A 15,989-nucleotide genomic window follows, 5' to 3' on the forward strand; every position below is an offset into this window, starting at 1 on the left:
TCTTTAATATTAAGTCTTTTCAATACAGTGATCTGATCTGGAGCAAGCTTTTGCCTTGCAGATGAGAGCTAACAGATAACATTGGTATACACTCTATCTTTAATATTAAACATCATTACTCATAACTGCAGTTCATGTAGCATTCATTACCAAATAGGCTGTTTTGCTTTTAGTTGTAAGCATGAATAATGAATCACAGTATTGTATCTTCTGTGAACTCAATGAATGCTGCTTTTTTGTTCATTTTCTTTTGTGCCATATTCTGTTACAGAGATGTTCAACCTTTATAATCAGCAAAGCTTACTTTACAGCATGCCAAGAGGTGAAGGCACACACACCATTTGTAGTTACATAAAATATATATTTCATTCTTCCGTAATGAGAATTAAGTACACACAACTGCAGACTTTGCTTGTGCTTCAGTCTGTCTTGGTGGATGAAGAGGAATGTAATGTTTAACTTCTCTGCCAATGATTTCAGGAAAGAAACTGTAGCCAAACAGCTTTGTTCTTCATGCAGAAATTAGAGGAACAGGGCAGGTGCAACAGGGGGCCTTCCCAGGGCCAGTCAGAAGTTGGCCTGCCCACCTGTTTCTGGGCTAACCACCCACCTCTCTATCTTGCCATGCCTTGTTGTTTAATAATTGGTGTTTTAATTAGGCGGGAGGCTGCCCTTTGGCAGCCGTGTTCTCCTGGGCCTATGTATGCAGCCCCAACCACCCCTGTACTGCATCCCAAACCTCGCAGATGACACACACACACACAATGTTCCCTCACACCACAGCTGGTGCTCCTGGGTCTCACAGGGACTCTCACTTCCTCCCTGGAGCAGCAGGTATTGCGCTGTCCCTTTAGGTCTTTCTTTCGACCCACAATTGGCCTCCTTGTGGTGGAGGACTTACCAGGGTCCGGACTCACCCCTGACTCTTTGGTTGAGCTTCCCCCTCTCCCCTCCCCTCCCCTCCCCTCCCCTCCCCACCACTCAGCCTCTGGCCCAAACTACAGCCTCAGGCATCCACAAACATGCCTTGGCCTCTTCCCCACACATGGGACTATGCCCACACTAGGGCCTCTACACCACACTCCACCCTGGGGTCTTCTCATCATCCCCACAATCAACTACTCCCAGGGCTGGCCCTTGTGCTGCCCTTCAGGCTTACTCCCAGTTCAGCCCTACCCAGCCCCCCTCATGCAGGGCCACCTATATCCCTGCCCTCTCTGGGCCTTCCCAACTGCCCTCTCTCAGACTACGCAATGGGCCCCCCTTCTCCAGGGGCACGCAACTATCCCCAACCAGGGGCCTCTGGGGTCTTCCTCCCCTGTGGGCTCAGGTGGCTGCAGCTGTGCCTGGCCCCACTCCTCTCCTGGGGTCTTCCACCCCCAAGGACTCAGGTGGCCGTAGCCGTTCCTGGTCCTCATACCCACCAAATTGTGGAGGCTAGGAGTTAAGGCACCCCAACCCGCCTTTTACCGGGCTGGTAACTGGCATGACTTTTTCTGGGGACTCCTGCACTACTGGCAGGGTGCAGTTTTAGGTCATGCGCAGAACCAAGAACCTCCTAGCCATCCCCATATGCTCTTGCCCTTACCTCCACATGTTTCTGCTGCAGCAGTGTTTCTGCCTGGGCTGGCAGCAGCAAACTGCAGCCTTTATATACCTGGTTCTCAAAATGGCTGCTGCCGTCAGGCATTGGGCAGCTGCCTGACTCTGCCCTTCAAGTGCAGGCGCCCCAAGGTGCACTGCCACAGGAAGGAACCATTTTTTTGTAATTTAACAAACCAGACTCCTGGCTGGCAAAGAACAAAAGGAGCACAGTGTTTGAGGAGGATGTCCTCTTCAGAACATCTTTCCAGCATTCGTTGATATATGTCAAAAAATTATTAGATTAAGCCTTTAATGAAGCTCTACAACAAAGCATGTAGATTCTGATACCGCTTGTATTTTTGTATCTAAAATTTTCTCTTTTCATATAAAATTTGAGAATTCTCCATTGTTCCTAGATTTGGACATGGTAATTGTGCCTTTGGTGTTGGAGAAACTAGGAAAGTTCCACACCAGTGCAAATAGCTGTTTGTGCTGTGCTTTAAAGTGTGTGAATTCTGTACCACTCTACTGTTTTTCATCACTTGCAAAAAAGTGCTAAAGTTTGATTTGAGTACCGTAAAGGAAAAGTGGGGTTTTTTTATTCAGAACAATGGATATGAATTCTTCCAGATTGCTCTAACTGATTACCTTATCATTCATCACTTTGCTATTTTTTCCATTCTGGTCTTCATAGATTTCAGTCATTTAATGCAGTTTATGGTTACAAAAAAAAAGCTGAGGGTGAATGACAAGCATGGTGTGGGGGGGGAAACAGCTCATTGGATCAACTAATGTATGGTCTTGTTAACTAAATGAAATGACAGCACATGTTTCAGAGTCATTTGCACATATTAATGATTGAAAGTTAAAGTAATTTTAAGAGATTATTTCTCTAAATGTCTCTGTTGTCAGGTGCAGAGTACTCTACAGATAAAACAAGTGTTGACAGACTTAGTTTGAAGGTGATTTGCCAAATCAAACTACTTGAGTAGAAGTTAAATGTGTGTTCTTTATAGTACATTAGTGTCAGCACATTGATACATTTAAATTTACAATTTAGTTAAAAATGCTCTAGCATCGTTAAGATTCAGTTAAAAGAAAACAATAAAAATATATATTTTGGTTTAAAAAAACCCAACCATTTATAACTTTTAAGATAGGTCAATGTGGACCCTCTTAAATTCTAATTAAAGTTCACATATGCAGATGTCATTTTGTTATTAACTCAGAAAAACTAGTGAACAATCATGAAAAGAGAGGGTCTGATTCTGCAAAGTCTTGAATGCTTCCTGCACAGTGCTGAGCATCTTTGTCCCCTGGGAACAAATGGACCTATGTGGGAGATGGCAAACACTTTGCAGGGTTGGACTATGAATCCTCTTGCTGAGAGAAGTGTTCTGAAACCAACATGCTTTTAATTTATTGTAAAATGAAATTTATATTGATCTTAACTTCTGTTATTTTCTCCTCAAGCACTTCCCAACTTGTCCAGTTATTACCTAGTAATGGATAAGTGGAATGAATTCCAATAGTGACTGGTGATCCTTGTTTGGCTGGCTGCTGAATCTTTTCTGACCTGTTACTAATGAGTTGAAGTATCATAGCATATATCCCCCTGCACAAACTCTTGCTACAAGTTTGGCTGTTCTGTTTTGGTTTGTTTTTTTTTAATAAAAGAAGTTAACTCTAAGTTAAAAATGCATGATTTAATATCGTTCTGAATTAAATAGAAAACTAAACTGCATTTAACTTCTGCTTTCTCTCAGTGTATCAGTTGCAACAGGAAGCTCCCCATCCTAGAAGGGTTACCTGCACTTGTGAGGTGAGTATCATATCATACCAAAGCTATGTATTGTCCATTAACTACACATCCAGCGTTAACACCGTGCATTCCATACAATTGCTATATGGGAGACGAGCAGTATTATGGAGAAGGTAATTTGAATGTCATTGGGGGGGCCACCATCAATTTGAAATGTGGTTGATTTATATGCAAGAGTTAAAAGGAATTTCAGGAACTATACATATCCCTGAGGAACTATTAATACTTGTGATTTTTACAATTTATTTTAAAAATATTTGAAAAATTATTTCACACTCTCCCCTCCCTTTACACAATTTAAACCAAAAAATATATATTTTTGTCCTTTTTTGTGTGAGAACACTAGAGTTGGGGAAACTGCTTGTACAAGGGCAATTTTGGCTTGTCTTTAGACAAACTGCTGTGAAATGCACATACAGAAAATAAACTAAAAGGATAGTGAATTTCTTCTCCCTTGTCAGTCTTCCAGTTAATCATCTGAAGTGTTACTGATGTTGGTAACTATTACACTTTCTTGCATACAACACACCCCCAAATATAATACACATCTCGTTTTTTGAAAAGGATTGTGAAGAATTTTCCCCCAGAGTTATTGCTGCAGAGATCAGGGACAGACCTTAATCTTCAGTTGACTCTCTGTCCCTTTCCTGCTTAACTAAAACCCTAGCTGCTGCTGAAAACTGGTCTCCATGATGATGTCTGATTAATGCTATTTGGCAAGATTAGTGCTTGTTCATAGCTGTTTTGAAATCATAGATTAAAACATGGTAGAATTTTAATTGTTATTGAACAACCATGTTAAAGTTCTTATTCATAGCTTTGTCCCACAGTTATACCCAGGATTTTGGAAAACATCAATTTCAATTTAAAAATTGCTGAAATGTTCTGTTTGACTTTTTAAACAATATTGCAAAACCCTGTTCTTACCAAACAGCAATTGAAAGTTACTAATTTAAGTTTTATTGCAACATTTTCATTGTGCACCAAGAGAAAATAAATTAATCTCTGGAATGTGTTTATCAGTTTGACATAGCATTAAATGCAGGAAAGCATACTAGTGTCAGGGGCATTAATAGGTTATAGTTTAGATCACAAAGAGGATTAATTTATTGAATTAAATAGGGATTTATCAGTATTCTCTTTCAAATGGCCAATTGTAGTTCTTCAAAATAGTCTGTCAACTAGTAAGATAAAAGATTTTAGTAGTTCAGCCTGCCTGCCCACACTGTGCCACTTGGCCTTCTTGTCAGACTGTGCCCCATGCCCCTGTGATTTCGGGACTCTTGTGTTAATTTTCACTAACTGGTTGGAACCAGCTTACAAAATCCCAGACTGGCCTGACCAAATCGGAACATATGGTTACCCCAGTGATAGACCAGTTTTACACGAAATGTACCTCTGGGAGATAAATTAGCTTTAAAAAATGTGTTTGGGGCTATTACTGAGTGCCCTGACACAGAAACCTTACCCAGGCAATGATGGTGATGTAAATAAACATTAATTCAATATTGAAAATGAGATTTTAATTACAAAAAAATCAGCATGTTCAAAGCCAAGATTCCCATTTCAGCCTTTGAAGGTTGTTTCCTCTTATATATTCAACACAGTAGGTTTTTTCAAGATATACAAAAGGGTGGCCCCTGTACTCAACTCCTTAAGTCTGTGACTAGTCCCATTGAAATCAATTTGATTGCTTCCAGTTCTGTGGCACTCTGGCCATATTGAACTCACTGGGAATTTTGCCAGTGATTTCAAAGGGACTACTTATAATCTTTAAGTGTCTGCCTAAATGTTTTGACCTAGATGTATTGTTCTGCATTCTTCAACCCTCTAGCAGTACAGTTTGTGACACAGACATGCAAAATACAAAACTTTGTAAGATACCAGTGCTTTAAATGGATATCACTTTCTGCATGTCCCTTTCCCTCTCCTTTCCTGAATTGTTTTCAGCAAAATTCCTTTTCCATTTTCTCCCTTTCTCACTTCTTCTTTTGAAGAGGAAAGATATTACGAATTATTACAGTAGCAATAATTTGAGAAAGACTGCACTGGAAAACTTGTCTAACCTTATCCTAAATGTGTAGTTGGTCCAGTAAAACATATTGCCGTCAGAAATCTTTCTCTTTACAATAGGAAAGTCATTACAAAAGACTTAATAACAATTAAGTTACTGAAGTTCTGAGACTGCCTGTCACAAATCAAGCCACTTTTAAGGGGAAGCTCTGCCTTGGAACTCCCCAAGAAACAGCTTTATTTGGTCTCCGTCTCCTGGAGGACCCATTGAAGCCAGCCCTGGCATGGCTTCTCAAGGAAAGCTACTGGCTTGAGACCTGGCTTCAATTTGTCCCTGACTTCTCCAGTGATCTGTAAAACTCCTGCCTCAGAGAACTCCTTCTTTTTGGCCAGCTCCCAAAAAGGGGGTGTTTTCTTCTTCAAAGAGGGGGGTCAAAGTCCTGGTGTCCCAAACAGCACTGCAGACTGCTCAGCATCAAACAGTCTTTCTTGTGCCACAGCAGTCTCCTTGGTCCTTCTTTGGACTCCATTCTGTCCTCCTTGGGACTATTCTTTTATCTCCATCTTTGTCTCCTCCCTGGGAAGGACCCTTTCTTCTCCAGCTCCCTCAGAGCCTTACTTTTTCTTTTCAGGCACAGTCAGCAACACTCCCTACAAAGCTGTTACAGAAGTATAGTATTCAGCACCTGAACTAACTGTCATACAATAAAATTAAACATAATGTCATGGGGAGCTAATCAGTAGGGCCAGAGGGTCTGTTGGGGGGGGGGGAGGGGCTTTCATTTTAATAACAGATTTTGGGGGGTTTATCACAGAATTTGCTGTTTTTATTTTTATTTTTTATTTATTTTTTTTTTTTAATCAAGGAAGACCATGATCCCTGCTGATTTGGCTGTGTGTTTATTTTATAATTTTTATTACCCCTGCACTGCACACTACACTAATGAACATTGTGATCTCTTTTCTGGGCCGTATCTCTTATTGCACATCAGCAGATGCATCTACACAAGATGTTTACTGCAGAGCTGCCTAATTAGCTCCACAGTAAAGTTTCCATGTGTACATGTGTAGCCCTGTTAGGTCGTAGTAAACTAATAAATGCTGCTGTAAGTTAGTATGTGTAAATACAAGTAGTGTCTTGCAGCAGTGTTGTTTACTGCACAGCAGTATATCTGTAGACACTGACAAGACTGACTGGTGCACAAGGGTGCCTCAGTGTGTGAGCAGCCTGCTGGCTAGCCCCACACTGGAGCACACTTGTGACCCAGCAAGCCCCTCCACATCAAGCTGGGTCAGAGCAGCCCCAGGCTTTCAGGCTGACCTGGGCCCTTTGGGAGCTGGGGCTACTCCAACCCAACTCAATGTGCTGCAGTTCTGGGCACACATATAAACAGGGTGCCTGGAAGCAATAAACTCCAGCACAGTATGCACCAGAATTTAGTGCTTTACATTAATTGCAAGTGTAGATGCTCCCACTGTTTGCTAATGTAATAAAGTATTCACTTGTAATACCTCCACACAAAGGTGCTTGGCTTCTGCAATGATGAGGTACCACTTAGATTAGTATGGCAACCTCAACTTTGGAAACCTTTAATTTTTGTGCAGCCTCACTGACTTAAAAACACAAAAAATGTGAAGTGTGGTAAAAACGTGCAACTGCAGAGAGAAGGTTTGACAGGTTTTGCAAGTTGTGTAAGTCTTAATTTTTTCCTCATTGGCAAACTGTAGTACAAAGGAGGGATACCTTTGTTTAGCTTATAAGAACTGTCAGAAGAACGGCCCATGCCTGTTCAATTACCAACTGGTGTTTTTAGTCCTGTTAGTCATTGAAGTGTGAGAAAATGAGAAATAATGAATAGGAAATATACTAAGATTTCCTTTATAACATTATCTAGCAATAACACTAGACCACCAAGGCAAGGCATCAAGGTATAAAATTATACACTGTATAGAAACATTACTAGTGGTTTTTGCCATTATAGTGGTGGTGGAAAAAAACCTAGAATATAGCTGAGGACTGATCAGACCCACACTTGTTTTGTATATAAAACATGACAAGATCTGGTCCAATGATACTTTGAAAACTTTCAAGCATGCAGGTGTTCATCTTTTAATTACAATTTACCGTGATTTCTGTAATTTTCTCATCCCAGGTTGTAACTAAAAGGTGTTGTATAAGTGATATATTGAAAAAAAAAAATTGGGACCATTTTAGAGAGAAAAGTGCTGCATCTAAGCAGTGCTTATTATGAGTTGGTGACCCAGCTGCCTCAAAAGGTTTACTGAATAATATGCAGAACCATTCCTCCAGGTCAATGTCTGTCAGAAGCAATAGAGATAGTGAAAAATGATACAGAGCACTTTGAACTCTGAGTAGTGTCTGGTTGAGCACTGAAGTCAGTTAGGAAAGTAAGGAATGGCTGTCTTGAGTATAACCTGAAATGTTCACAATTTTAATCCAAAACAAAATTATAATGTATGACAAGCTTGAATTTTTAATTATAAACATATCATGGGGTAGGAGGGAGGAAGAAGGAATATGTTAATTTAGGTTGATTTATAAATAGTAGATTAGGTTACAGTCTTGCTGAAGAACACTTCGGTATACCCACCATTTTTAGAAATTGTGAAGATTGAGAGCTGAAAGAGGCAGATTTGCATTTTGCTACACAGATTTCTACAGTTTGTAAAGGATAGGTTATTTTTAATAGATTTCCATTTTGATATGAGAAAAAGGTTATTTGGGTCAAAAAGTTATTTAGCTCAAAATTGAAGATAATCTTGACATTTTTACATAATAAAAAATAATGTGTAATGATGTACCAACAAGATGCATATTCTGCTTATTTTGATTGATTTTGTTCTATGGCGTACAACAGTGTTTTCATAATAAGTATTAAGCATATTGTGTAGCGGGGCCAAGTCTGAAGTGAAAATATATTCAGTGAACAGCCACATGTTTAACCTTTCTCTGCAGTCTAAGCTACTCCTGCTAGCACTGAACTTTGTGATCTGTTCTTTCTCAGCTGGACTGCTATTAGCAGCCATGAGAGAGAGGCAGTGGGGAGCAGAATCTTTTTTTTTTTTTTTTTTTAGTAGTTGAATTATTCACCTGTATAAACAAATTCATAAATATTAGGAAGAGCATTCTAGTCCAAGAATATTAGAGGTTAAGGGGAAGGAAAAATATGTAATTCAGTAAAATATTAGACCATAAATTGTTCCCTCTGTATTGTTTTATTTCTTTTGTTGAAATAAGCAAGAATGATGATTAAAGGAAAAAAGCATTTTTAAAGAGTAATTAGAAATTGCACCATAAATAGTTTTTATTTAGGGTGCCAAACACACACTGCTACAACAGATAATGTAGAGTGTTATAACCAAGCAAATAACCCAGTAAGTTGAAAATGCTCCTACAATAGTTAGAGCTTGACTTTTCAATCTGTTATGCCACTGTTGTGTTGGTGTAATTCTGAGGTCAGTGGAATTACATTGGGGTAAAGCCAGCACAAATGACTGGAGAATCAAGGTTTGGATGTATGTGGTGGCATAGTGCAGCTGAGGCTGTTAACACAGTATCACAGTAAAAATACCATTTGGAGTCATGTTGTAATATTTAAAGATCTTTTAAGTCAACATCAGCCATATACTATTATAACAGTAGATGTGGACATTGTGGGCACATCTACATGTGCAATTAAGGCAAAGGAATAAACTCCAGCGCATATCACGCCAGAGTTTTATTTCTCCTGGGGACCGTGTTTACACATGCGCCCAGGACCGCGGCAGATTGAGCCAGGTCAGAGCAGTGGGTGGGACCTGGGGAGTCAGCATGCTAACCCGGGGCTGCTCCAATCCGGCTCAACATGCTTCAGAAGGCCTGGCTGGGGCATGAGGGTGCTTCAATGTGGGGCTAGGCAGCAGGCAGCCCCTGCAGTGAAGCACCCTTGTGCCCCAGCCAGCCCTGTCAGATTCTACATGTGCATTGCTTTGCAGTAAAGAACTTTGCCACAAGAGTAAATACAAGTACTGTCCTGCGGCAGAGGTAATTTGTTTACTCTATCCTAATAGCACCACATGTATAGACAATGACGTTTTACTGTGGAGCTAATTACGTAGCTTCTCAGTAAATGTCTTGTGTAGATGCACTTTGTGTGTCCAAAGCACAGTACCTGTGTGCTTTGCATTTGTCCGTATGTATACATATGCTTATAATATTCATAATGTTTGTATATAGGCCACCTTTTTGCTGTCACATCAGTGCACCTCATAATGAATTTAAAACAATTATTTGTGAAAAGATATCAGGCAGATCACATGATAGAGTTAATTAAAATCACTGTCCTTCTTTACCCTGCAATAAGATGCCATCCTAATTTAGTGCTAATTGCTAACAAGCCTGATTGAGCAGGGTCTCTAAATACAATTGTCAGAGACCTTTGTAGGTAGTCAAAAACGCATTTGATTTCACTGAATGGGAGTATCTATTGCAAGTCTTTGTTATTTGTTATCTTAAAGATGAGTTTATATGGATGATCTTCACCCTGAGTGACTTCCCAACTGCCATTACAGTGGTAAACGAGCACATTTCAGAATGGGTCAGCGTAAGACACTTGCAAGGTTTTACTGTTCATCTGTTTGCTTATTTTATTAGCCATGTACATCTTCAGGGGAAAAAGTCTGAAATGAAACCAAGGCCCCTAATATAGTAAATGATTGGCTCCTTTTTGGGGTCTCTGGGCGCCACTACAATAAAAATAAATAATAAGTCAACAATACATAACATGTACTTCACAGTTCAATTGGTTATTTCCCATCTTTGGTGCAGAGAAACTGTGCCATCTCACACTCCACAGAGTGATATGGCAAATGCTCTTTTCATGTTTTGATTTTTTTTTTTTTTTTTTTTTTACATAGACCTATATAAAAGGTCTCTGATGATGAAAATACCATTTTTATTAGTCAAATGTCAGTGGTGATGTGTAGGGGGTGCATGGGGGCGCTCACCGCTTAGGCAGTGGGCGGGAGGGGCAGGCGGGAGCGCCAGTGCCCCCCTGCAAGTGCCAGCCTATCACTGCAGCTGCTCCCAGAAGCAGCCGCAGCCACTCCTGGAAGTGGCAGCAGCGATTGGCCACAGGGCGGTGAGATCAGTGACAGGACTGGTTGAAGGGGGGGCACATGCCCCCCAGACTAAGATGGCACCAGTCACCCATGTAATAGTATTGAAATGATGAAATAATTTACAAATTACTGTAGTTTCAGGCTATACAAACAGTAGTAAGAAATTAAGCACATAAATAAACATTTATAAATCTCAAAACATTTTGCAGGGGCACTTACCTAGACCTGGATACAGGAGAAAACAAAGAAGCTGAGATTAGGGTCATTGCTCATGTTTAAAAAAAAATTGATCCCAAAATACTGAGGAGAAAATACAAAATTATGCTGAGATAGGACATATGTTGACTGAATTTTAGCTCTATCGGGAACTGATTTAATTAAAATGATCATCCTCCTTCAGTTGCTTCATTTAACCATATTTCTTTTCATAGACAATAAGTGGTTCCAAACTTAGAAAGCATTATTTTCCTGCTGTACATGAGGGTTGAGAAGAATGAAACTTAACTGTGGAAAATTTAAAAAGGAGGGTGATTTCTGCCAAATAGGTGTACGTGTTTTGACAGTTAAATTTTAGACGTTCCTTTGGCTATGTCCTGGAATACATAGATCTGTCTCATACTGGTGACTCAGAAAGCACTTTGTGGCAGGAAACTACCATATTTACTTGAATATAAATCCCTCCCCCCCCCCCCCCCATGAGATTCTACATATAAAAAATTTATAAATTGACTATAATTTTTCAGGTATAGAATCTAATTATTGGAGGTTTGCCTTCAATTTTTCCCCCTCCCACTGCTATAGCAGAGAAAGTAAATCTAAGGGAGTCAGGTTGCCCCCTTGCTCCCTGCTGCCCTCTACATTCTACCCCCCCAGTAGCTCCTCCCCCCCACCTTACTGTTAGACCCAGCTCTCCCTGAACACATAGAAGTGAGGGGTAAATTTGAAAACACTGGCCTTGAAATAAATATACGTGTAGTAATTTGCACATAGTACCCTAGATTAAGTTAATCCTTAATTGATTCATTTTACTTTTTTGGAAACTGCTTTGAGTTTTAGCACAGGTACTCCATAAACACACTTTTAAGCAGCACTTTTATACCTGCTTACATATAGTGGCAAACTATGCTTGATATTAATCCAAAGCCAAAAGGCCTATGATTTACCATATAATTCACTGGGCTGGGCCTGAGCAGAGTCAACAGCATTTTGAGCCATGATTACAAAAAAGCACATATTCAATACCAAAGCCAAGCTCAACTCACAAAACAACGTTCTGCATAAGTTCACAAATTCTAAGTTGGGAGCACATTCATCTTTGTGGTTGAATACACCTGCACCACCTGGAGAATGTCAAGTCACAGTAAACATATTTACACTGCCCTAACTGATGCATGTAGAATTATAGCAGACTGCCTAAAACCCCTGTTCCCTGCCTATATGCTCTAACTGGTGTAGTGCCCCCTTACATCAGGAGGAAAGCAGAAGGTGACATTGACCAGTAGGTCCAACAACAGCCATCCGCTATATGGACATCAACCAGTGCACCTTCGTCTCTCATCGAGAAATAGCTTTTTGTCCTCTACCATGCCATTGACCACATCACCAGAATCAGCCAGAACTACCCTCTGGCAAAAAGAATGGAAAAGCGAGGTAACAAAGCTGGTGAATGGAGCCAGTGAGGAATTTACCCCCATTGAGGAGTTAGCACCTGGCTCCAACTACAAATGACAGAGCCTGAATAGATTGAGAATGGATCTTGGAGGATGCAACTTTCTCATGAAATCATGGAGCCTCTGTGCAGCAGACTAATGTTTTTGTCAGGAGAAGCAAACTATGGATCATCATCTATTCAGTATTTATGTATACTCCAGATATCTCCCCCCTCCCCCAAAGGATTTACGTGCTAATTATCCCCCCACTCATGACTGGACCCAAGCGTTCATGTCATGAGTCCTTGGAACCTCCAAAAAATTATATGCAGGTAAGGCACTGGACAACCTGATCCAGCTCCACCTCATTGGGTGGGGGGGGGTAGGGAAGGTGAGTCACACTAAACATATGTGACAAGATGAGACAGGAGTGAAAGGGATTCTGGGTGAACTGTTTGGGGCCCCATTTGGTGATGTTTGCCAGACATATCAAAGCTGGTGAAGAAACAGGAATTATTGGAAATAGGAAAGAAAGGCACAGCTCAGCTGTGGGAATGAAGGGGAAGTGGAAATGTTTGCAGTGTAGTGGCTTACCATGACTTGAAAGAGAGTTGGTGCTGGGAGGATTGAGTGCAATGGGTACTCCCATTTATCTTATTTAGATGGGCTGTACTAACCTGTCCTTGTGGTAGGTTCCCATCAGCATTCAAAGCCTGATCTATGCCTTGAAGGCAGAGAAAGGCATCGACAGGGCGTGAGAGTGTAAGGAGCAGAGAAGGAAGACCCAAAGCTCAAAACAATGGCAGTGGTGGCAAGTAAACATGAGATGGAAAAAGATTTGAAGAGCAGAAATAAAGATCTGGAGACAGATGGAGAGTGGGCAAAGGTGCAGCAGAAGGAAAGAAAGAAGGTAGCAACAAGAGCAACGGTGGAGGCAGCAATGATAAGAGTGACGATGCCAGAAGGAAGACAGGAGCAGAGGAGAGTGGGATATGGCAAGAGCAGTAGGAGAAGGTACGCTGGGCAAGAAGCAGAGGATGACAGGCTGGCCGACCAGGAACAGCACAGCAGAAAAACATGGAAGAGACACTGAGAGCAGCTAGAGAGGAGCAGAGGCTGCAGATAAAGGCAACCTTAACTGGTGACAGGAGGCAGAAGGGATCGATGATGAATAGATACGATTTCTTGGAAAAGGTCCTGTTTGAGATTTTGGAGGCGCAGGCAGAACATTTCACTGGCCTGATCGCTTTCTCTAACCAAAAGACTTGGGAATTGACTTACTAGGATGGAGAAGGGTATAAGAACTTTTGGAAGGAATATGCAGAGAAACATGGGAGGGAGGAATTAAGAGGGTTAAAGTTCATAGCAGGGGAAAAGTCAAGAGAGACTGATTTATAGTTTGAACGTACGTGGATTTACTAGAGGCAGAAGACATAGAAAGATGAATGGAAAAGTATGCCCAAAGGGTAATGTTGGTATAGAAAAGAACAAACATGTATCTGGACAGGGTCTTGGAGAGCACGAATAATGTTACAAGCAGACAAATGGGGACCAGATGGTGTGCTGCATCTCCCATCAGTGATCCAGATTGGGGCACACCGGGGCTTTATAATGTACCATGGGCAACCAAAAACAGTGCAGCAAATGCGGAAAGGTGGGGCACCTGTCTGCATATTGTCTCCTCATAGTGTACTACAGATGAGGAGGGGTGGGACATAGAGCAGCAGAGTACCAAGAGTCCCTAAAATGTACTATTTGTAAGGAGCTGAGGGCAAAGTGGGTAGAGAAGCCATCAGTGACAAATTGCAATGAATTATACTATCAGTCTGGGAACAGTATTAGAAATTTTCAGTGTATACGTACCACCAGAGAGGGAGAGAAGGAATGTGCTGCTTAGAAGACTAGTGCTTTACTTGACTGGTGGGAGACTGTACATAATAGTGAGAGATTTCAACTGTATGGTTGAAGTGGGTGACAAAACAGGGAAAGAAGGAAATGGAGCTTTAGACAACTCATCTAGACTGTTAACAAATGTAATAAAAGACGAATCACTAAGAGATGTGTGGGTATGGGAGAAAGTTTTCACTAGAAAAGACCATAGTCATGGGTGACTGGTGCCACCTTAGTCAGGGGGGACACGTGTCCCCCCCCATGACCAGTCAGTGACCGGGAGGGGTCCCCCCGCAGCCAGTCTCGCTGACCAGAAAGCAGCTGCAGCACTCCCGGAAGCAGCCACAGCACTACATCTGGCGCTCCCACTCCCCAGTCAGCGCTCACAGGGGGTGCACTGCAACTCCCACCTGCCTCCTATGCCCATCGCCTAAGTGGGGAGCACAGCCTATCAGGGTGTGCACCAGAGCTCTCAGGGGGTGCACGTGCACTCCCTACATGTTGCCACTGACCCCAGTGGAAAGAATCAAGAATTGACTGTGTGCTTGTATCAAAAGAAACAGAGATAAGGAAGAAAGAAACCATACTTGTGGCTTTTAGTGATTACTGGATTCTGAAGAGGGAAATGAGTCTTGGTAAGAGCCCCATGAGCGTGAAGGGACTGTGGAAGTTAAATGTGTGGCTGTTAGAAGGAAGAAATACGTCAAGTGTATATGAGACATTGAGGGGTGATGAACACTGAAGAAATATTTCAGGAATACCAGAGAATGGTGGATGATGCAGAAGAGGACGGGAGAATTCTTCAGGAATGAAGGCCAAAGATGTTTGGGGAAAAGCATCAAAGTGCTAAGAGAACTGCAAAGAAAGATGTAGGTGCTGCTAAAGAAAGCTGCAGGAGGAAGACAGGTATGAGAAGAGCTAGAAGAAACAAGGCAAGAGTTAAAAACCTGGTTTAAAAGCAATATGAGAGAGAAAATATTCTTAGCAAAAGCACGCCGGGTGGTGGAAAACAAAGAGTGGTCCCAATACCTTTCAGGCAGAGTGAGGTGGCAAAAGTAGAGCTTAAAGCAGTGCAGGAAGAAGGTAGTGCCTGGGTGGAAAAGCAGGAGGAGGTGTTGGAGGTGACAAGAAGATTTTATGAAGAGCTATACCAGAAAAGGGAAAGAAGAAGAAGAAGTATTTATTGGAAGAGCTTGAAGAGAAAGTAGAGGAGGAGGAAGCAAAGAAGATGGAAAAAAAGATAAAGGAAGTGGAGAAGTGCTTAAAAAAGAGGGAAATCAGGAACGGATGGACTGCTTATGGAATTTTACGAGAAATTTTGAATGTGGGTAGGGAAGGGATAAAGTGGAAGTGTTCGAGGAAATAATGGAAACAGGAGAGGCAGGGAAAGATTTTATAAGAAATGTTGTAATCTTCCTCTTCAAGAAAGGAGAGAAGGAACTTCTGAAAAACTGGAAACCGATTACACTCCTTAATATGAACTATAAGCTAATGGCCAAGATGCTGGTTTAGGGATGAGAAAAATCTCTAGAAGATAATACATGAACACCAAATATGCGCAGTACCAGGTAGAACAGAGGTGGGCAAAATACAGCCTGCCAGGCCATTCTATCCAGCCCTCAGGACCCCTGAAAAATTTAAAAAACATTTATCTGCTCCTTGCTGTCTGTCAAAGATGACAGGAGACAGGGGCAGTAGGACCCAGGGGGAGATGGCAGCAGGAGCCCAGCCTCGCCCTACCCCCAACAATTTCCCTGCCTTCCTGCCCCCATACTGCTATAGCACCATGTTGCTCCCAGCTGCATTGCCCGCCCGGGAGCACAGGGCCTTGCTGGTTCCCTGGTACATGTGCGCGTGTGTGCGTGTGTTTTCATAGGGTGAGTCCCACACACACCCCACCATACACGTAC

The 15,989-nt window shown here is 41.7% G+C and overlaps 1 protein-coding gene across 6 annotated transcripts in view; it reads left to right on the top strand.

Annotated features, from left to right (window-relative positions):
- Nucleotides 1-15,989, top strand: part of CHN1 (chimerin 1) — a 167,299-nt gene that overhangs the window by 39,173 nt on the left and 112,137 nt on the right. For all 6 annotated transcript variants that reach the window (XM_059727269.1, XM_019480361.2, XM_019480360.2 and 3 more), the window contains exon 3: nucleotides 3,351-3,406. In XM_059727269.1, coding sequence (XP_059583252.1) covers nucleotides 3,351-3,406 — 56 coding nt within the window. The remainder of the gene's footprint in view (nucleotides 1-3,350; nucleotides 3,407-15,989) is intronic.

This window comes from Alligator mississippiensis, chromosome 4 (assembly GCF_030867095.1).
Source record: "Alligator mississippiensis isolate rAllMis1 chromosome 4, rAllMis1, whole genome shotgun sequence".
Classification (NCBI taxonomy): Eukaryota; Metazoa; Chordata; order Crocodylia; family Alligatoridae; genus Alligator; species Alligator mississippiensis.